The sequence below is a fragment of the Microtus pennsylvanicus genome, chromosome 3, assembly GCF_037038515.1.
Source record: "Microtus pennsylvanicus isolate mMicPen1 chromosome 3, mMicPen1.hap1, whole genome shotgun sequence".
Lineage (NCBI taxonomy): Eukaryota > Metazoa > Chordata > Mammalia > Rodentia > Cricetidae > Microtus > Microtus pennsylvanicus.
In genome coordinates, this window is record NC_134581.1 from 78,387,757 (window position 1) to 78,410,483 (window position 22,727).

At 47.6% G+C, this 22,727-nt stretch overlaps 1 protein-coding gene across 3 annotated transcripts in view; it reads left to right on the top strand.

The window, feature by feature from the left end:
• The window catches only part of Grik4 (glutamate ionotropic receptor kainate type subunit 4), a 431,671-nt gene that overhangs the window by 287,851 nt on the left and 121,093 nt on the right, over positions 1 to 22,727 (top strand). For all 3 annotated transcript variants that reach the window (XM_075966267.1, XM_075966270.1, XM_075966269.1), the window contains 2 exons: positions 336 to 514; positions 4,819 to 4,872. In XM_075966267.1, coding sequence (XP_075822382.1) covers positions 336 to 514; positions 4,819 to 4,872 — 233 coding nt within the window. The remainder of the gene's footprint in view (positions 1 to 335; positions 515 to 4,818; positions 4,873 to 22,727) is intronic.

Consider the following 22,727-nt stretch of genomic DNA (forward strand, 5'->3'; position numbering starts at 1 on the left):
ATGATCAAGTTCTCAGCTAGTAGGCACCGTGTTTTGAGCGACACACTGGGGGCTGTCTCACCTTGTGCTGCATTCCTGAAGGGGCTACATGTTCTACTCTGAAAGTAGGGGACTACTGGGGAGCTGATGGGAGCTTCTGGGTGCTCCTTATAGTAGATGGCATAACTGAAGCCAAAGAGGCAGAGAAACCTACTTGGGGGTTAAAGACCTCACTAGCACTGGCTCTGAACTGCCTCCAGCCTGAGACACTCTGTGCCTCACTTTTTCCTCCTGGAGCATCTGTGGAGGTGGCTCTGCAGACTCTCAGGGGCTTCTTCCTCTCCCCCTCCCCCCAGGCCTTTTAAACCTGGAGAAGCTGCTCCGGCAATTCCTTATCTCCAAGGACACACTCTCAGTCCGGATGCTGGATGACACGCGGGACCCCACTCCGCTCCTCAAGGAGATCCGGGACGACAAGACAGCTACCATCATCATCCATGCCAACGCCTCCATGTCCCACACCATCCTCCTGAAGGTGGGAGCCTGGCTGGGTTGGGTGCTGGGAAGCATAGTGTATCCTTCCTCCCCTGTCTTTTCTGACTTGAGCTATGACTGTCCCTTGGTCCTGGGCTGGATCTGAATGCTGATCTCTTCTGTCTACTTCTGTTTCCATGGACACCAGTCGCTCCAAAGAGAAAGCAGGATGATGATGCCACTCAGAAACACTTAGCACCAGGTAGGGCTGAGAGACCAGTTGGGCCTAGAGTCAGACTTAAGAGGCCCTGGTGAAGGCCTCTTGTCAGACAGTGTATACACAGCACCACTCACGTGCGGTGCCGAGTGTCAGCCTGTCCTCAGCTTTGACAATGTTTCAACAGTTTGCAAAGTGTCTCCCTGCCATTTCACAGCACAGTCCTCTCCAAGGTGATGTCAGATAGGGTTGTCGTTGTCTCCACTGGGCAGGTGAAGAAGCTGAGGCCCAGAGAGGTTAGCAGGTGTCAGAGGCTAGCCTTGTGGACACCCCGGCTGAACACACCTCACTTGCTCTCTCCCACAGGGCAGACATTTTCTGTTAGGGTTCATGCTGTTGTAGAGTGATGGCCAAGCAGACATACGCATATAGACATGGGACTTTGTCAGAGTCAGATCCCAGAGAGAGAAGTCAGGTAACTAGGGTCACATGGACAGCCAGAAACAGCTGGGCAGCTGAGGTGCCACCTTGCCCCAGTTCCTGGGCTAAGCATGTGTTTCAGAGTGCAAGCCTTGCTCTAGGCTCTTCCTTAGCTCCACAGCTGTCCCCATAACTGCTCAGGCACACTGACCTCTCTTAATGCTATTTTAATTGCACATTTAAGCACTCCGTGCAATCTTCCACAGGGGTAGCCAGACTCCTCATTAACCTCTGTCTGGCTGTGCTGAGACCAAAAACACTCAATGTCTGTCTTTTTCTTGCCTTTATTTTCTGCCTCTTGCCTCTCTTCCTCCCCTGCCCAGGTCCCCCCCCCCCCCCCAAATCTGAGAGTTAATAAGAGATTTGAATGAGTTCTCCCAGTACCCAGGGCTGTCCCTTCAGCCTGTTGCTATAGTAATTTTCCACAGCACCAAAATCACATCTGTCTATGAGCACCCAACTTACGAAAGAGCACTCAAACACACACACACACACACACACATACCCAGACATACACACACAGAAAAATATACAGAGTCACAAACGCAGACACCATAAAGACATACACAATCACACTCACATAGACACAGTCACACACAAAAAAGACACAAACACACACACAAACATAAACACTCATATACACACATTGTCATACACAGAGAGACATGAACACACGCAGATGCACAATCAGCCACTTATGCACGCACACACACACACACAGAGTCATGCATACACACACACACAGAGTCACGCACATATGCACACACACAGACACAGTTACACACACCTCCTTTTGTCTTTTTTTTCTTCCTTCTCACATTCAAGATGTTGTCAATGAGGTCATTAAGAATGAAAAGGCTCCTGTAAGTTTTGGGGATGAGAGATGCAGGCTGAGGGGTCATTTTTAGGGGTAAGAGCTGTTTCAGAGTAAACAGATGCCCCCCCCAGCATCCCTTCAGAGAGCAGAGGCCGGGGGTGGGGGTTCTTTCCAAGAGTGTTCCATGACTCCTGGCAGAGCAAATTGATTGTTTCCCAGTCCCCCATGATACGCCCTTCTCCACTAACATTCTGAGTTTGTTGCTGGAATTTTCAAAAAAGTACAGAGAGGAAAATAAATGTCACTCACAACCCATTGCTGAGCCTTAACCTTTCCAGAAGTTTTAATGTCTATTCTTCTTGCTTCAAACATCCCCCAGTTATCCCCACACTGCTTAAAACTTTCTCTGAGCAGCTAGTCTCTTTGCTCAACTATGTATCATGCATTTTTCCACGTCATTAAATATTTCTCTACAAATATTTCAGTGGCTGTATCATTTCCTATCATGCCGATGTCCCATAATTTATTTAACCATCCCTTCATCCTTGTAAAAACAGGTTGTTTCCAGTCTTTTGCTATGATAAATAATGTGAGGGCACACATCTTCATACATAAATCTTTCTGCACGTGCGTTCATGCATATTTCTTGAGCATATGCTTCTCAGAGTGGAATGCCAAGTTCAAGCGACACACACTCTGAAGGAGAGGACTCGCCACCCTTAACCGTTTACACGCTCAGATGTGGCATACGGTGCACCTTTGCCAATGCTGGGAAGTTCCTTTAAACACACCTTGTGTTTTCCCATTTCCTAGGGCTTTTTTTTTGCAGGAGGAGGAAGCTCTGTGATGTATGTATGTATTTACTTATTGCATCATGCTTCTGAAGGCAACTGCCTATACTGGTCCTCATTATCCGACAGCTGTTCTGGCTGCCCCGTGGCCATCCTTTCTAACCCACCCCCTTCCACCTACACTCCTGCATTTTCACAGCCAAACTAATCGATGAGCAGGGTGCTTTGAGGAAACCTGTTCCCTCGCTTCCCACCTGACATCCTGGTAGCCATAGGCAGCCAGTCTCTCCAGCAAGCCTGGCCTTTATCCTTGGGCTTCTGTGGGACTCCATGTTTCTCTCTGGGGGCTCCCAGGGGCTTTCTGGAGCCCCGCTGTGCACATGGGAGTCAGGCTCTGGTTGGCAGCTCTCGGCAGCTTCTTGATTTCAGGAGGCTTTGCACAGTAATCCCCTACTTTATTGAGTGGCTGTTCCGGCAATGAACTCCATGTTTACCCAGAATTCATCTCTTAAAAACCTAGGATCTCTTGTCTTTTATGTCTAGGACACAGGTTTCACAAAATGGATTTTAACTACTGACTATGCCCCTTAGCCTGCTCCTGGCTGGATGCCTGTCAGCAGTAGCTTGTTGTGGGTCTAGGCAGTGTCTGAGGCAGTGGTCCTCTTACAGTAAAGACTGAGTGTGGGTGGTGGGGTGTGGATGAAGGGTGACATCCTGCCTGTCTTGGGAGTGGGGAAGAAAGTGTTAAAGAGAGAAGGAGCCCTGTGGAAACCTAATACTCCACTGTAACCCCAAAGGAGCTTAACCTTGACACCAAGCCCTTCTGCACTTCGGGTGCCCATTGGGACCATGGTGATATCAGTGTATCCTGAAACTCAGACAGCTGGGGAGACACAAAGTTAAGAATGCTCGCAAAGTTTTTTGAGTTCTGGGGAGAGAAAGAGGAAAATGCAATTATCCCGGTCTTGTTTCTCCCCTCCTCCGCCACAATAGTCATGACAAGAGCCATCTCCCAGAGGCCCGGGGCTGCAGGATATATTATGAAAATCTAACGGACTGTCAGGAGGGCTGAGGACCCTGGAGAGAGCCAGGCTCATTACTTACCTGATCTCCTTGTCGGCTCCTATAGCACCTGTCACACTCAAAGCCAGACACCCTGACAGGCAAGGTTGGTTAGGGGTGTTTATGATGGCGACAGAGATTAGGCCAAAGGGAGGCTGTTTCAAAGCCACAGTTCTCAGCTGTGGGATGACACCACATTCCTGTACGGTGATCAAGGGCGAGGCATGTCACCAGCAACTTGTTCCTTAGCAGGAATAAAGGAATATCAAGTTTGCAAATGATTCACTTGATCTCCACATGGCTGCAGACACAGCCTGCTCAGGTCTCAGCTGCATCCCGACGAGGCAGGGTTCATCTGGGCATGCTCCGTCATCCTACTCACAATCCCGAAGAGTGCTGTGTGTGCACTTCCATCAAGCGTGGGGCCCTTGAGGAGCGTACAGTTTGACTAAAAGCTTTGGAATTCTGATACGTGTGCTCTCATACAAGTGACTTAGTCACTGTTGTGCCAGTTTCCTCTTCAGGAGGAAAATGGAAGTCGAGGAAGGAAAAATAGTGCTTGTCCCCTGTGCTTAGCCCATGTTGAAGGCTTTAGAATACCAGGCAAAGATTGAACAGTAGGTAAACCTTAGCCATGTTGTTAGAAGTCATGGAGATTATGCTAGGATGTTTCCTTATCTGCGTCATTTCCCTTAAATCCATTCTAGTTCCTGAAACACTCAGCCCTATCTGTGGGAGTGTGTTGTGCATTAGAACAGTAATCAGATATGGGTGAGTCACTCGGGGTGGGGGGTGGGGTGAGGTGGAGAGAGCATGCTCTAGAGGCTGATGATTCTGTCCTTCATCCTATAAGATCCCGGGTCACTTGAGAACCAGTCAAGACGTTCTGCACTGCCTGTGCTTAGGGTTAGTGGGCCAGGAAATTGTAGACTTGGCATCCTACCGCTCCTGTGCTTGCAGGAGTGTCTCTCTCTAATCGTCTTCTCTTTGCATTGCAGGCAGCTGAGCTGGGGATGGTGTCGGCGTATTATACATACATCTTCACCAATCTGGTAAGACCCAGCCCTCCTCCTTAGCATAGTGTTGGCCAGGGTTAGTGGGTGTGAGGGGGTGATGTGGAGAAGATGGCTGGTGAGGAAAGGGAGGCAAAAAAACCAAAACCAACCATCGTGTCTGTGCATCGTGAAGACACAGGATCCAGAAGCCCAGTGGGATCCTCACGCTAACACCTTCAGCCCTTTGAGAACTGGAATCTGGATGCTCTGATGCCCCCTCCTGTCGCTGGTTTTATAGCACAGATATAGATAGGGCAGCTCTGTGATGGATAAGCTTCCTCAGTGGGTACAGTTTCTAGCCTGCAGTAGAACTCCCCCCAGCCACCGTGATAACTCAGAAAGAGGAAAGTTAGGGCACAAGATGTATGCATGTCTAATTGTGGTGTAGCTGCATGTCCCCCCAGGTCATCTTAGCTAAAGCCCTTATTTTACAGATGAGAAAACTGGAATTTTATTGAATTTATTGATTTAAGTACTAACTTCTCCAAGATCCTAGCCATGTACCCTTCAACAAGGCGCTGAGCAGTGTTTGGTGTGCTTATCTGTGGAATAGGGACCTGAACAGCTACATCACGGCGGTGTTGTCAAGTTGTATGACAATATATGTGGAAGCATTTTGAAATTGTAAAGCATTAAGAAATGTGAAAATTTTTGAGGTAAATAGACAATATTATGCATACACACAGAGAGTTAATTCAAGAGTAGTAAGAAAATAAGAAGAAAAGCATAAAAAAGTAGCTGGATTTGGAGAGATGGCTCAGAAGTTACAAACACATATTGGTTTTGCAGAGGTCCAGGTTTGGTTTCCTGAACCCACATGGCGGCTCACAACCACCTCTAACTCCAGATCCAGGAGCGCCGATGTCCTCTTGCAGCCTCTGCAGGCATCTGTACACTCATGTCTACACTCACACACAAGTGCATGTAAAAAATAAGTTCTTTGAAAATGTATAGCTTTTAACTTAGGAATAATGATGTGGTTTCTAAGAAGTTGCAAAGATAGCACATACATTTGCTTGCTGAACAAGGCTTTCCTTAGGCCACTCCTCTGTAGTCACCTGCCATACCCTTCCCTACCATCTCTAATTCCTACAGCCAGGAACCCGCACTCTGTTTGTCTAACTTTCTAGTTTGACGAAAGTGATATAGTGTGTGACCTTCTGTGACTGACATGTTCACTTGTTGGAGAGCCCTGGGGACCCACCTGGGTTGTTGCATCTTTACTGCTGTGTGGGCTTCGCGGTTCAGTTGTACCACCAATTGCTAAGTTAACTGTTCCCAGGCTAGGAGAGGTTTTTGGTTATCTTCAGTATGCTATTATAGATCATCCTTCGGAGAAGAATTTTGTTTTATACATTGCTTGACTAGGGGTAGTCATGGCTTTTCTCCTGCTGTGACGGAGACACAGCAGTTTGACATAGGACGGGTTTATCATGGTTCGCTGTTGGAGGGGACAGTCCATGATGGTGGGTGGAGGAGGCATGGTGTCTGGGACTCACGCTGGAGAGGTTGATCTTGCAACATAGCCTGTTTTCTCAGAGATCAATGAGCAGAGTGGGATCGTGCTGGAAGAGGGGTCAGTCTGTAATCCAAAGGGCCCACCCCTTAGTGAGCCACTTCATCCAGCTAGATTCCCCGTCTTCTAAGAACTGCACAGCCTCCCCAGGCAGTACTGGCTGGGGACCAAGTGTTCAAACAGGAGAGCCTGTGAGGGATTGCTTATATACCAACAATGCCACTAGATACCCCTTCGTCCAGACGTCACCCCTTTTGAGTAGTTCTTGTAAACCAAGTACTGGCTAGGCCTGAGGGTTTGAAACTGGAATAAGAACCCAAGCCTGGGCCTGGAAGATGACCCAGTTGGTAAGGGCTCCTACTGCCAAGCCCTGTGACCCAAGGTTCATCATGTGGTAGAAGGACAGAGTTAACTCCACAAGGTGTGTGTGTGTGTGTATGTGTGTGTGTGTGTGTGTGTGTGCATACACATGAGTCCCATAGCATGTGTGTGGAGGCGACACACCACACACACACACACACACACACACACACACACACACGCAAACTAAGTAGAATATTAAAAAAAACAAAAGGAAAGAAGCGCCTGCCTTGTGAAAACCCTAAGTACCAGTGGCTCTGACAGTAACAAGCAGAAAATTCTATTCCTAGATACGTTATAAAATGTACCAGCTCCCTAAGCAGGGACTGCTTGTTCAACCTGGGGCAATAGGGAACAGCTTCACTGAAGAAAGTTCTGGAAGAAAAATAGGGTCCTTCTGTACACATAAGGAAAGGAAGAATGCTCCCGGATAAGGAACTGCTCCTCAGGAACTTGGCTGTGAGGTGGCTCATGGCATGTCCGGGAAACAGTGAGGGCCCTAAACTCACGCAGGTACCATGGACAGCCCTCTCTTGGGGCTGCTGGGAAGTCGTTAACCCTGATACATTGGTGGCCCGAGTTCCCAGAGATGAAAGCCCGTAAAGGAACAAAGCAATTCCTTCCTTCTGGCACAGGGTCTCCCTCCACCAGGGCTTGCCAGGAAGTTGTTCCCCATGGCTTGAACTTGAGAGTACATGCTGGCTCATTAAACCATCTGACTTACAGTTAACGTTGGGGCTTGTTGTATCTGTTGTTACTTTCGTAGCACAAGCTGGCCTCAGAGCTCATAGTAATCCTCCTGTCGCAGCCTCCCAAGTGCTGGGATTACAGGTGTGTGGGGTGCTCACAGAACACCATGAATATTCTATATGCACAGAGCAAAGAGTTCTCCAAGTGAGAACACCTGTGTAAGCAGCCTCTACACCCAGAAATAGAATATCACCAGCACCCCAGAAGCCCCCCTCACTCCCCTCAAAATGTAAAATACAACGAACTGAATTCCTTTGTTTGCCATGTTTTTTCCCCCCTTTTCTATCTAACACTGCAGCTGTAAATCAGAGAATTAACATGTAAAACGGAAGAGGAGGATTAGGTTATTCGCACAGCAATGCAAATGGGTTTGCTTAAGGTGAGGAGGCATCTCGGGCAGCCTGGGCAAGGAGAGGAAAGAGACTAAAGTACCCTTGTGCTTCTTTCTGAGAGCGGGGTAGGGGGAAGGAGCAAAGAGGGTAGGAAGAAAGGCAGGTGGATGGGGCTGAGGTTGCCTGCTCTGTGCCACCCTGCCAGGGAGGCACCTTGCACCAGGCAGCACCAGCAGCTAAGAATGGAGCTGGGCATTTCCATGCCAGAGCCACTCAGCAGACGGAAGGAAGGTGTTCCCCCTGCAGTAGTCTGAAATAGATGGAGCAGCTGCTGACTTGGGTGCTTAGGGAGACAGCATCCGCCATACTGTGTGCATTCCTTTGCTCTTCTTGGAGGGTGACAATGTTCTCCAGTGGGGAAAAAAATGCATTGTCAAGTCAGGAGCCACAGGTACCAAGTCCCCATTCTTTCTTGTCCACTCAGGGTGACTTTAGGTGAGCCGTGCAGACTCTCAGGGCTCACATTTTCTCGTTTTGGAGATAACAAAACCTTATGCTGTTGCTGTGAAAATACAATGAACTGTATGTGCAAAGCCTTCTGTGTCCCCAAGGATCTGTATTGTTTTACATAGCAGGAGATGCTATTGCTGTTGGGAGTTTCCTCCTTGTTGGTGGGCATGGGTCAAGAATAGGTCTGCACCTGGAATTAACAGGACTCACGCCTGACTGTGGGTTTCAACGGGTAGGCAAAGATCTCACTGTTTGAGAAATAGTCAAGGAAACAAAAGCAGGAACGCTGCAGCAATAAATCAGTGAGGGAAGGTTCTGGAAGCTTCTCTTAGTGCCTTGGCTTTCCAGCAGGAGCAGGAGTAAAACATTGTTATAGGCCAGCTATGCTGCCTGGAGCTTTCGAGAAGCCATCTTCTGCATCTTCCAGCTCCATCCTCCACACCGATGCACCTGGCTTTCTCTCTTCCTAACCCCCTCTCTCAGGCCCCCAGGGAACCCCATCTTCCCCCCCCCCTTCTGGTTTCTGCTGCAGCAATGTGACTTCTCAGCTCTTCCTCTTGCAAACCAGCGTGGAGAGCTGGAAAAGACCTAGACCCGGGCATTTGATAGACAGGCCTTTAACCTTCTAGTTGGAGTCACTACCAGCTGTGCAGACTACTTAACCTCTCTGAGTTCTGGTGACCTCTTCTGTCAATGGGCCCTGTACCTAGCTCAGGAGAGTAATTGGCTCACCATATGAGTTTAATAAAGGGAAGCTATTATGGTGGAGAGTCTTGGCTTTGCTTCTGGTGGGTTAAAAGGAATGGGAAGCACATAGTTTGCTCCCCAAAGGATGATTCTTAAAATACCATTTTATTTGTTTTCAGAGAATAAACACAACCCAGTAGCTCAGCTGTTATGTGTGAGCCTACTTGCCATTGCAGGATGTTTGTTCGCGTGTCGGTAATGACTGAGTGTCGCTGTCCCTGCGCCTCAGTCCCATCCAGGTGTTAAGAACTCTGATTGACGTAGGGTATCTGTAATAGATGAGTTAAACTTACAGCTCTGGTTTCGATCTGTTGATTACCTATAGCAAGAGCTGGGACAAAGTGACCAATCATAAATTAAACACTGGGCTGGAGAGATGGCTCAGCCGTTAAAGGCTAGACTCACAACCAAAAATATGACATAAGTTAAACATTCAGCCATCCATTCACAGAACTTTGTTCATGTTGCACAATGCAACTTCTTTCTCAGTTGAGGCCCGGCCACTGGGAGAGTGTGCATGTCAACCTTAAACTTCAAGTGACACGGGAAACTGATGTAAGAAGTGTTGTTGAGCTGGGGGGTGGGGGGAACGAGGCTGCTCTTGGGTCCAACAGAGCAAGTCTGTAGTTTAGAAGCTGGGCTGGTGTGCCCAGGGGGAGCCTGGCTCCGTGACAGAGGGATAGGAAGGTGAAAGGTAATGAATGAGACAGACACTTCAGCCGAGGGAGATGCACCTGTGTTTGGGACAACGCCCCTGCCCTGGCCAGAAAAACAGCTCAGTGACTGGAAGTATTTGGATGCTGCAGTGCTCAGCTACAGCACACAGCAAGGGGGCTTTCATTCTCTCATCTATTTCAAGATGGATTTGGGGGTGCTTGGATTGATGGTTTGATGGACCAGTGAAGCAACTTCTTCACCCCATTCATGGTTCTAATGGGTCAAGAATCAGTTTCAGTGGAGTAGGTCTTTTGTTTGTTTGTTTGTTTGTTTGAGACAGGGTTTCTCTGTGGCTTTGGAGCCTGTCCTGGAACTAGCTCTTGTAGACCAGACTGGCCTCGAACTCACAGAGATCCGCCTGCCTCTGCCTCCAGAGTGCTGGGATTAAAGGTGTGCACCACCATCGCCTGGCTTGAGTCGGTCTTTATTCAGTAGGGTGGGACTGGCATGGGGATGATGTGGGATCCCTGGGGCAGAGGGTTGGCTCATGTGGCTCAAATCACAAAATATATGAGACATGACAGAAGGCCAGGGGTGTGTATGGCCAGAGGTCAGGACTGGGGAAGGTGATGGGAGGAGTGAGGCCTGACCAGCAGGACAGGTAAGGGGTAGGTTGAAGTGAGCATTCATGGACCAGGGAAGGGACAAAGCAGAGCAAATGAAATCACTGTGTAAAGTCACGAGACAGCCTAGGCACAGCCCAGAGCACTGGTGCCTGTCTGGGTTTGGAGGTCATTCAGCCAACCTTCCTTCTCTCTCTACTATGCCTCCTTCCTTCATACTTTCTGCTTTTGATCTTTTTCCTTGTGGGAAAGTATATAACATCCAATTTCCCATTTTAACCATTTTTTTTAAGTTTGAAATTCAGTGATGTTGACATACTCCCATATATAAATCGTCGTCACCATTTTTAAAACCCAAGGAAATCCAAAAATAATAGCTCCTGTTCCTTCTCCCCCAGCCCTGGAAACCTCTGTCTTTCTCTGCTCTCTGTGACTTCACTTCTCTTAGGCGACTCTCTTCAGTGAGTTTATCCCATGTTACTTAGCTCCTGCCTGACTTATGTCACACAATGTAATATTTTCTAGGCACATCCATATTGTGCCATGTAGCGGAATTTCATTTATTTTGTTTTAACAAAAAAAAAATCTTTTTTATTATGGTAAAAAAAAACACACACAATACAAATTCACCGTTTTAGCTGTTTTCAGTGTGTCTTTCAGCAGCAGGAGACATTTTTGCATTGTTGTGCCACCATAAGCATCCATTCTACACTGCTTTTCATCTTCCCAAACCAAAACTCTATACTTAGTACACAGGTGCTCTGGTCCCGGCTTCATCCCAGCCCACCCCTGCCCCAAACCACACATCTACAGCCTTTCTGTGAACACGACTATGTGCTGCATGAAAATGAAATCATACAATATTTATCCTTTTCTGTTCGGCTTATTTTATGTAGATTACTATCTTTAAGCTTCACCCTTCTTCAAGCTGAATAATATACTACGGTGCATGTACAACCACATTTTGCATATTCATGAACCCATCAGTGAGTACTTGAGTTGTTTGGCATTGAGGCTAATAGTCCCATGAACATAGGTGTGCAGATATCTGTCTCAGTTTCTGTTTCTCCTCCTCCTGGGTATGTTTCTAAGGAGGGAACTCACTGAACTAGGAAGTCATCACATTTTAATTTATTGGGAAACTGCCAAACTGTTTTCCAGGATGGTGGCACCGTGTTTCATTCCCACCAGCCGTGTACAAGGGTTTGACTTTTCGCTACAACCTTGCCAATGCTTCTTATTTTTCATTTTTTAATAAGAGCCATTCTGGTGGGTGGGAAGCATTACAAGCCTCTTCTCTCTAGTTAGAGTTTGCAGATTGGCAGAGTCAAGACATCACAGGTGTAGTCGAGGGCCCTTCTAATGAAGAAGCTTAGTAATAAGAGAAGGTAGCTGGTGTTTAAGAGCCCAGCCCCGATGCACAGGTGAGAGGCCCTGCTTCAAGGGTTTTCAGTGACTTCTACGTATCCAGAGTCTCTTGGGAGTTTGGTTTCTTCATCAGTTAAGATGTGAATAGTGGTAACACCCATCTTTAAAGACTCTTGGTAGGAATTTAAAAATAGCTGGCAGCGGCATGGTAGCCAGTAAGCTGTGCTAACTGCTCCAGCTAATCAACCCGCAAACCCCACAGCTTCACACAGTGGAAGGCACATACTGGTCCCTTAGTATGGGGAGGGATGGGTTCTAGGACCCTTTGTGAATTAAAAAAAGAATGATGCAGATGCTCAAATCTCTCTTTTAAATGGTGTAGCATTTTGTCCCCCACACTTTAAACCATCTCTAGATGAATACTCACTGTAATGTAAATGCTAATAGTTATTATGTGGCATCATTTAGGGAACGGTGACAAGGAAAGTATCTGTGCCTGCTCAGCACAGACCTAATTGTCCCCTGACTATTTCCAGCCAGCTGTTGGATGGATCCATGGTGTTGAACCCGCAGACGTAGAAGGCAGATTGTACATTTCATACTGAAAGTTCCACAAGGGTGTCCCTGGTAGTAATGGTCTCAAATAAAGGCGTTTAGGGTTCCAGGCATCTTCTAGCTTATAAACGTGCTTCGTGGAGGCCAGGGGTGGGAAAAACATGGAGGCTCACCCACAGAGTATTTATGGGTCAAGTCTTAAGGCAGTGCAGATTATTTCTTACAATTCTGTTAGCTAGATCTCACCAAATGGCTGCTCATTCCTGCAAGAGTCTGGGAAATGTAGTTTAGCTGTATGCCAAGGTTTTGTCATTAGCGAAGAATCTCTGCCACATTACTGATTGCCACTGCACGTCTTTTTTGTGTATTCTGCAAGAACAATTGTCTTGTCTGTTTGACTCTGTAGTAACCAAAGTTGCTGGGGGCTTAGAGTGTGCCTGCCTGGATGGGGTGCACACAGACCAGTTATGGATATAGTTTCATTTGGCTGCTGAGTGGAATAGAATAGTTTTTGTCCTCCAACCTGCCTTTGGCTGTGGTTGGAGGAACCTTTGTTTCACAAGACACTTGCGAGGTAGATACAGGACATGAAGAATTAAGACTCTGGGCAGAGCCCTGGCTGCTGTTGTAGTAGATGTGTCTGAGAAGAAGAGATGACGGAGGAAGCTAGGTTTGACCTAATAAATCTGGAGGGGTTCTCTTGCTGCTAATGAACCCAGCAAGAGCTGCAATCACTCCCTAATAGGAAAGATAAGATCACCCCAATCTACTGTCAGAGAGCTCAGACAGGCGAAGTGCCATGGGAGGGAGCTGCAGCCTTGCTGGGGAGAAGTGTGGAGATTTAGGGGTGAAGCCAAAAGCCTTGTGGGATTTTAATGAAAAGCAGGAAATCACGGACACCAGGAGCCTGGACTGCCTCCAGCCTCGCAGGCAGCCTGGGTCTCCACTGCCGCCATTGTGAAGGGCATATATAGGCTGTAGCACCTCAGACTTGTTCCCTGGGGAGAAATCTAGAGATACACTACAGAGGAATAGTTATGCCTGCAGAAGGGGCTGAGGCTCTGGATTGGCAGAGAAGCCATGGGGCACCAGGCTAGTCCCGCCACTGATGCCGGGTAACAGTGATAGCTAGCGGTACTTGCTGTTTATTGAATGACTTCTCTGCGCCCGCTCTGTAAACACTACATACACCATGGTTATTTTCTCATGTAAGGCTCACATCAACTCCAGCACAAACAGCTATTTTTTTTCCATTTACAAGAACCGAGGCTGGTAATGCCTTGGTCTCTGGCTTGTAGTGGAGCCAGATCATAAAGCCAGCCAGTTAGCTCTGAACCGCCTCACTCAGTCATTCCTTCGTCTCCACAAGCCATTCCTTCTTGCCGAGCCTCGGTTCTCCATCTGTATGTTATGGGCTTGCATGAGGCGTGCTCTCCGAGGGTCTGTCTAAGCCTTGGACTTGTTCCTCTGTACATTGTTTGGAGCAACCCCATTCATGATGTCCTGGGGATGGGCCTGTTTCCTGTAAAGAGGGACACATTGGACGGAGGCCCCACGTGACCTGCAGAAGCAGCTTCTCTTTAGGTCTTTTCTGTCAGGAACTGTAGCCAGGTCCCAGCAAGCCTTGCAGTAATCTCCCTCCTGCGTCCCAGGCTCTACCTGTTTCAGCAGGGTGGATAGCTGGCCTTCCTCCTCTCGGCTTGCTTTATTGCCGAGCAGACCTGAGGTTGTATTTATTTTTCAAAGCTTTATCAGCGAGATTAGCCATAAGTAATTGCAATTGCTAAAATTATTACAGGAAGGGGAGCCAGGGCAGACACCCAGAGGGAGAAGGCAATTAATTTCAGGAGAAAGGGTGAATGCCATTATCCCAATCTTCTGCTCCTTTCTTTGGCAAGCCAGACTGGCTCATCTTCCAGGTGTTATTTAAATGTCATTCTTTCACCGTGACATCTTGACATACCGCAAGCCTGCATGTGTTGTCACTTTCACAGTTGTGTGTGTGTGTGGTATGCACATGTGTACACACATGCATACACATATATTACAGATATATATATACATACACAAGTGTATATATTACATATATACATACACACATGTATACATTACACATATATACATACACACATGTGTATATATTACATATATATACATACACACATGTGTATATATTACACATATATACACATACACACATGTATGTCTGTATGTGTATTCATGTACTCATGTTCACATATGGAGGCCTTAAAAGGACCTCAAATGTCCCGGTCTATTGCTTTTCTCCTTATTCTCTCAAGGCAGGGTCTCCCTCATTGAGCCTGGAGCTTGCAATTTCAGCGAGGCTGGCTGGCCAGCCATCTCCCAGGATCTGTCTATCCTGACATCTGAACCCTGAAGCTCAGGCATGTGTGACCTTGTTCAACGTATGCATGAATGCTAAATATTCAAACCCAGGTCCTCACACCCATTGAGCCATCTCCTCAGCCCAATTCACAGTTTTTTCTCTCTCCTCCAGGTTCTAAGCTTCATGAAGTTCAGACCAAGTCAGTCTTTCCAGCGCTGTACTTTTAACAGCTGACGGGAGCATAATAGATGCTCAACCAGTGTTTGAGTGGGTGAATGGGTTATTTCTTCACATTGCAGAGTTCTGGGCCTGAGAGTACTGGCTGGAGGGGGATAGCCCATCTCCTTACACCCCAAATGAATTCAGTGCATCCCATAAAAGCTCTCCAGGGGTTGGCTGCAGTCCAGCCTGGCAGTGCTGGGCTTGTCTCCCTATCCCTAAGATGCCTCTGAATCTGTGGCCCACATAGTCACAGGTAACTGTTGAGTCTTGCATGCTCTTCCTCTTATCCTTGCCTGGACAGACTTGGGTGTAAGGGTATAAAGACCTGGCAGGGTGCTTTATTCAGGATTCAAGAGGCAGGGATTAGAACTCTGCTGAGGGTGAGAGATGTCAAAACCTGAGGCCTAGGTTGGCACCGAGAATGATCACAGCAGAAGGAAAATGCAGTTAGAGGCTAGCCATGGTGGATTGTGCTGAGTGGCTTCCATGCCATCAAGAGGTACTGATGGCCACATGGTGCCCTGGTTGATCTTGGGTCCTGTGGCTTCCTGAGGCCTAAGCCTAGCACCTGACTCATGGAGTGAGAACCCAAAGGTCTTCAGAACAAATTCTCTCCTTCAGAACTGAAAGGTCATTTTTGGGTAACTCATTTCCCTTTCCCCATGCTGGCACAAGAGGTTGGAGCGCCTCCTCTCTGTGTCACATGGCATCAAGAATGGAAGGCCAGTTTCCTGGAAGCAGGCGGGGCAGGGCTGAGATCATAGGGAACATGAGTTTTTAATCTGTGCTCTATTTTGCATGAGATGCTCATGTGGCGGCTACTTTACCTATCGGACCCTGCATTAGTTACTTGTCTCATCACTTGATGAAACGCCCGAAGAATGTAACTTAGGAAGGAAGGTTTATTTTGGTGACGTGTGACAAGACAGAGTCCACCATGGCAGGAAGAGGTGGGGTCAGGAGCATAGAGGGTTGGTCGCATTGTATTTATGACTAGGAAGCAGAGAGAGATGAACACTTGGGCATCCACGCTCCACTCACGGTCTCCCTTTCCTGTAGCCCAGGGCCTGGTACTGGGGATGCTACTGTCCCCTTTCAGAGTGGGTCGCCTCTCCTCAGTTCAGGTTCCCCGGAGTGCCCTCCCAGGCTTGCCCCAGGGCTTGTCTCCTACACGATTCTAATTCCATCAAACTGACAGTCAAGATTAATCAGCACAGACCCTTCGGCAAAGTGGGCTAATAATGCTTCATGAGGAGCAGTGGCGGTTTCTAATCCTCACTTGTTGGCTGGTTATGTTGCTTCTCCCTATTCCCAACCTCTTCTTCCCAGTTGAATATCTTCACCATGAGACCTCATTTTCCTGATGACTGCATTGGGGTTTCCTCAACTCTGAAACTCTCATCGAAAAAAAAAAAATCTCAAAACTGGCCTCACCTAGTTAGAGCTATAGTTTCTGGGATGTCTGATTTTTTTTTCCAGATTGTTCGTTGAAAGAGTATGACACACACACACACACACACACACACACACACACACACACACACACACACACGTCAGCCAGCCAGCCAGCCAGCACCACAATCCATCAGTCGGGCAACTTTCTTGGTGACAGAGCAATTGATTCTAAAGTGTAGTTTATTGTAAAATTATTAAGAGTCCCCACATATTTCAGCTTTATTGAGCCCTTTAGAAGAGCCATTCTGCATATTCCAGTATGCTTTGGTGAATAAATAAGTATTTATTTCAACTCAGGGTAGAATATGAAGCAAAAGCTCCCTGTGAGTCTGTCTGAGCTGGGAACATCTCCCCGCCACCCCCACTCACCCTGCCAAATGCAAGCCTGAGAGGTGTCAGGTGCCGTGGTGACAGATGTCTGCTGGGCCCACACAGCCTCTTAAGGAGGGGGGTGCTCTGCAAAGGACCTGACTCTCAGGTGTGTGTCTGAGTCACTGCTTGGAAAATGTGGGTGTGTTGTAAAGAGCAGGGCAAGTCATAGGGGCTTCCAGAGGCATTAGCTAAGGTTCTGTGTTTTGGTTTTTATTTTTGTCCTTTATTATTATTATTATTGTGTGTGTGTGTGTGTGTGTGTGTGTGTATTGAAGTTTGGGATTTAGTTCAGTGGTAGAGTATTTGCCTAGTAAGTGCAAGGCCCTGGGTTCAGCCCTCAGCTCCAGGAAAACAAAACAAACACCAGACAAAATTACAAAGAATAAAAAAACCTCCTCTCCAGTGATTGGCTCACACAGTCTTTGCTGGGCATTGTGGTGCATGCCTTTAATCCCAGTGCTTGGCAAGCAGGGGCAGGCAGTGAGTTCAAAGCCAGTCTGGTCTACATAGGGAGTTCCAAAACAGCTAAAACTAGGTAGAGAGATCCTGTCTCACAATGGTTAATAGAACGTAGTTCTTGGTCTAAGTTTTAAGGTTATAAAATGATTAGCCAGCAATGATTGAGCAATTTCCCTGTGGAGAACAGGAAACCAACTTGTGCTTGTTAGTTTTAACCGATACCTTGACACCACCTAGAATAACCTGGGAAGAAAGTCTTAATGAGGACTTATTCAGATCACATTGGCCTGTGGGGGATTGTCTTCATTATTCATTGATGTAGGATGACCCAGCCCACTGTGGGTGGCACCCATGCCCCAGGCAGGAGGTCCTGAACAGTGTCAGAAAGGAGAAACCTAACTAAGAGCAAGCGAACAAAGACACATGCGTTCGTGTCTTTCTGCTTTTGACGATGGGCCTGCTTCTACTTCCTGCCTTGACTTCCGCCTGCTTCTACTTCCTGCCTTGACTTCCCCTCAATGACAGACTGTAACCTGCAATTGTAAGTCAAACAAACTCCTTCCTTCCCCAAGTTGCTCATTGCCAGGGCATTTGATCACAGCCACAGAAATGAAATTAGAACACAGCTATGCTCATTCAGCTAATGTCTACTATGTACCCCGTGTCTGGTCAGAAACACAAGGGCCAGTTTGGTGTGGCCCAGTGGGCTGTGTCTCACCAAGATCTTAGTCTAGTAATGTATGGTGTGGGCGTCCAGAAGCCCAGAGAAGGGAGAATATTGTGCTTCTTGAGGAGCTTGGAGGAAGACTTCCAGACACGGCTTCTTTATAGAATAGACTGGAGGTGCGAACCACAGTGACAGTGGCAGAGTGAGCTGTGACCTTGGTGGTGGCCAGAGCAAAGAGTGTGATGGAGCGAGGCAGCGGCAGAGCCAGGATGGAAGTTCCTGTTGTTTGGAGGAAGCCTCTCTGCAGTGAATGCGTATCACTTTTCTAGCACTCAGTTGGAATCAGCAGCCAGAAGTCTTGTCTTGGTTGTGACTGATAGTGGACTATGTTTGATTCTAGACAAGTCCTGCCACCTCTGGGGAGAGGCTAGATCACCCAAAACCTCCTAGTTATCTTTGTTTTTCAAGACAGGTTTTCTCTGTGTAACCCCGGCTGTCCTGGAACTCACTCTGTAGACCAGGCTGGCCTTGAAGTTAGAGATCTACTTACTTCTGCCTTCCAAGTTCTGGAATGAAGGGCCTGTGTCACCACTGTCCGGCTGACTTCTCACTTCTTCAGTGTCATTGACTTTATGAATTTGGATGCCGATACCACATGTGTCTGGATTAGTTTTCTCAGCCAGCCCATTTTTCACCACAGCAAGTGATTTTCCCAACCAGGGTCTCCCACTGTCCTCATCTGGCTTGCCTGACCTTCAGCTGACCAGAGTCCCCCAGGATGGGAAACACTGTCTTGATCTCTCACACTGCGTTGCCCAGAGATTCCTGTCCCGTGTTCCTCAGAGCCCTTCAAATCCATCTCAGGCAGAGGTGACGATGGTTAGTGACAGCACTCAGTTTCTTTGGTCACCAAGAGCATCTAACTAAGCCTAGTCATTGTGAAGTCAAGTAAACAATTAGAGAGCCAGAGTGACTTGCCTAAGGTCTCACAGAGATCTAGAATCGCAAGAGGCTTTCTTCCTGGTGACTCACGTTTGTCTAGGTCAACTTTAACAGAGCGCTGACTGCCCTGTTGATGTTTGACCAACAGGGTGACAGCAAAGGGGACATGACCATGAATAGAGGCTTGATCCCTGAGAAGGCCACACTGGAGAGGGAGAGGAATCCAGGTAGATGATTGTAGATCATTGGGGCTTCGTAAATGATAAATAGAGCCCAGGGTGGTGTGGGGCTATCAGAGAAGAGTCCCTGGCTCTTTGCAGAATGTTTGGCATATTTAAAGAATGCTTCTCTGTGGAGATGTCACCCTGTGGGCCTTGAAGAATCATCAGGAGTGAGCCAGGCAGAAGAGGAGAAGGAGAACCATGTTCTAGCTGGAGGATACCTGTCGTTAATGTCTCGCTTGTTCAGACAGCTTTGTATTTTGAACAATGTCCTAAGAGTATAGGACACCACATTCATGAAGAAGGTGTTTGGGAGTGGGAAGGACCTTTCCAGGCCTTTGCACACTTTCATAAGGATATCCTGTCTTGTGTAAGGCGGGAAAATAGGAAAAGCATGAGTCCCCAGTGGACCGAAGTCAGCACCTAAGTCACAAGTATCTGTCCCGGCCACAAGCACAGGCCTGAAGATTATCAATTGGATAATGGTTAAACAATTTTCCTCATTCAAAGAGATGAGTATCACTGCCTAAAAAGAGACCAAAATCTTGAGGGCACAAGCAGGGGGAATTTGATTCATCTCAAAGCTGGTGCGGTCTGCTCAGAATGCTGCTCAGAAATATCCCATAGGAGAACTCTGGCCCAGGGGTCTGCCCTTGTCCCTAACCATGGGAAACATGAAGAAGAAGGAACCACACTGCTAAGGAGTCGTGGCAGCCTTTGGGAGCAGAAGAAACCAGTGGGCACATGTACTGGCCTGTCTCTACGATGCCACACGCAGTGGGTTTACTTCATTTGAAATCCTGACGGGGGGGGGGATCCAGAGCTACAGCTGTCCACTTTTCGTATCCCTAGCTTTCTAGATGGCTGCTGCCTCCTCACTGCGTCTAGGCTTTGCAGTGTAGAACCTGATGCAAACCCTGTACTGGGGGACATTGGAATAAAGAAACTGATTCACCTGGCTGGCAGGAATGTGGCTGCTCACAGGTCTTTCTCAGAAGTAGAGATAAAGACTTCAGAGATGGGACCCTTGCCTTGAAGAGCACAGATAGCAGTTGCCTCAAGTTGCATGGAAGGTTAAGAATTGTCGTACTTGAGACATTCTGCTTAGTCCCTCTGATTGTTTTCTCCTCATGGTGAGAGTTGGGGTCCATGAGGACCCATCAATAAGAATGTCCAGTGAGTAGTGGGGATGAGGTATGAGGTGAATCACACCCCCCCCCCCAAAAGTGGCCCTGAACCCAGGACTACAGAATCATTAAAAATGAATATGAGTGAGTTAGGCCTTTATTTTTCTCAGAGTTGGAGTGTAACTGGGAGCCTGCCTTGGGGCCTCACAGTGTCACCACCACACACCTGAGCATCACTGTGCCATCCAGTAACCAGAGTGAAGCAGAGTGTCTGCAGAAGTCAGGGGTTCCTAAGCAGGTGTCTGGGGTTGCAACTGGCACAGCTTCTGAGAGGTGCTGTGCACTGGGTGACAGCATAGAAGCCGTGGTGGTTCAGAATAGCCAATTGTCAGACAAACATCTTTGTCGATGTTTGACACACATGGTGACAGTGAAGATCAGTCCCTCCGGGATCCCAAATCCCAGTTAGAGATTTAATAAAAGTTGGGACTCATGCTTTGTCTTTGCTTTCAACTCCCAGACACACGCTTTTGAGTGTTTCCTGAGCCCAGGTGAGCTTGTTCCTGGGTGCATCCGGCCGCTCATAGGAGATAAAGGAGATAAAGCACATCGAAATAAGAACCAGGCGCTGGGGACTTCTCTGGCTTAGCATCTCAGAAACACAATGGAGATGCCCCCTCTGAGTGCCCAGGCCTTCTGTCTGATAGGACTTCGGGGGAAAGACAGGGGCTTTGACCCCGTCACACAGTTCTTAAACATTCAGAAATCCCATTAATTCAGGGAGAGACACCTCACCATCTCTGCTGTCTGTTAATCTTGCAATCTCGAGGTGTCCACCCTCAAGAAGATCTATGAATAAAAATCTACCCATTCTCACAAGCTGGAGTAGTAGCAATAATTGTCGCTGGTTCTGTGTGTAGCAGAGTGCTACATGTAACTCCAAGCACTTTGTATGTGGATCTTTGTATGTAAGGGGGTAGAAGAATGTATGTAAAGAGGGAACAAATGTATATGTGTAGAGACCCTAGGTCATCCTTTGTTGTTGTTCCCAGGCATCATCTTGTTTTCTGAGATGATCTTCCTGGCCTGGAGCTTACCAAGTAGGCCCTGCTGTCTACTGCCAAACTCCAGGGATTCACTCATCCCCCCTTTCCCAGTTTGCCATGATGATGAGGGCATGCCTCCATGCCCAGGTGTTTTGTGTAGGTCTTAGGGATTGAACTTGGGTCTTCGCAATGGTATGGTGAGCACTTTACTGACTGAACTATCTCCCTAGGCCCTATATTTAAGATTTTTAAACAGTGACTCTGCAAGGTAGAGGTTGTGGTTCTTTAAAATAGGAAAGTGAGTTCAAGGACCACCCACCTCCATCCAGGTCTAGTAAGGTGAGCATCCAAACTACCTAGGCTCCCACAAAGCCAGTACGTGCAGTAGGATCAAAACCCCATTGCCATTGTTCTTGAAATCTCAGTAGTCCTCATTGTCCGCTATGTTCAGTGAGTCCATTTTTATCCCAGGCTTTTCAGGTGGCGGGGAAGAGACAGAAATCTTAAATAAATAAATAAAAAATAGGAAAGTGAGGCTCGGAGAAGGTCGAATCTTATCTAAGTTTCTCCAGCCACATGGTATGTGAGAGAATTTGCCAATTCCTTCCCTGTCAAACTCTTGCCTTTGTCACTCTGGTTATGGCATTGATGCCCTGTATTAGTTTTCTATCACGGTATAACAAATTACCACAAGTCAGCCACCTATGTAGGTCATCAGCTTGGCTTACCATGATGGGGCTCTGCTCAGACTGGCTGTGTTGTCATCTGGGAGCCCAGACCCTCATCCCAACTCAGCCCACTTCCCCTGGTGGAATTCCCTTCATTGAGGCTAGAAAGCTGACATTTCTGTTTCTTTTTGACTCTTGGCTTGGGTGAGCACTGGGCATCGGGAGCAGGTCTCCAGCCTTCGTCCAGGACCAGCTCCATCTCACCAGCAGGAGACTTCACTCGAGCCCCACCCCTTACTTTTTGGATCTCTTTGACTTTCTGTCCTGCAACCATCCTGGGAAAACTCTGCTTTTAAAGCACCTGTGGGTGAGTTGGATGGAGTTTATGAAGTGGTGTATACTAGTCACGGAAGTAAAGCTCACCATAGGCCCAGCTGCAGGGATGGTGTGTGTGTACCCGCCAGGAGGTGGGGACTACTAAGTGTCACTTAGGATCATACCTACAGTGCACACTGACCATGTAAATTAGCTAATTCCTTCTAATTTCCCCATTACCACTAGTGAGGGCTAGACAAGGCCAAAGGAAGCCAGGGAACAAGGACGAGTCATTGGGGACAGTTGTGGTGGGAAATCAGTCCACTGCCTGACCCTGTAGCAAGTAACACCTGGCTCTGGGCAGAGCACATATCGGGGCCTCAGATGATGCTATATAAAGAGGGATGACAGAGAGCAGAGTAAAAGGGGAAACTGAGGCCCTCTGAGACGTCTGACGCTTTCAGGAGTGCTTTCTCCCCTGAGGAATTCTGGTCCTGCTGAGAGGAGTGTTTGGGATTAATGACTGTTTGGGCAGCACAAGGAGAATGAGATGAAAACACACCATGGCAAATCATATTATTGTTATTATTACA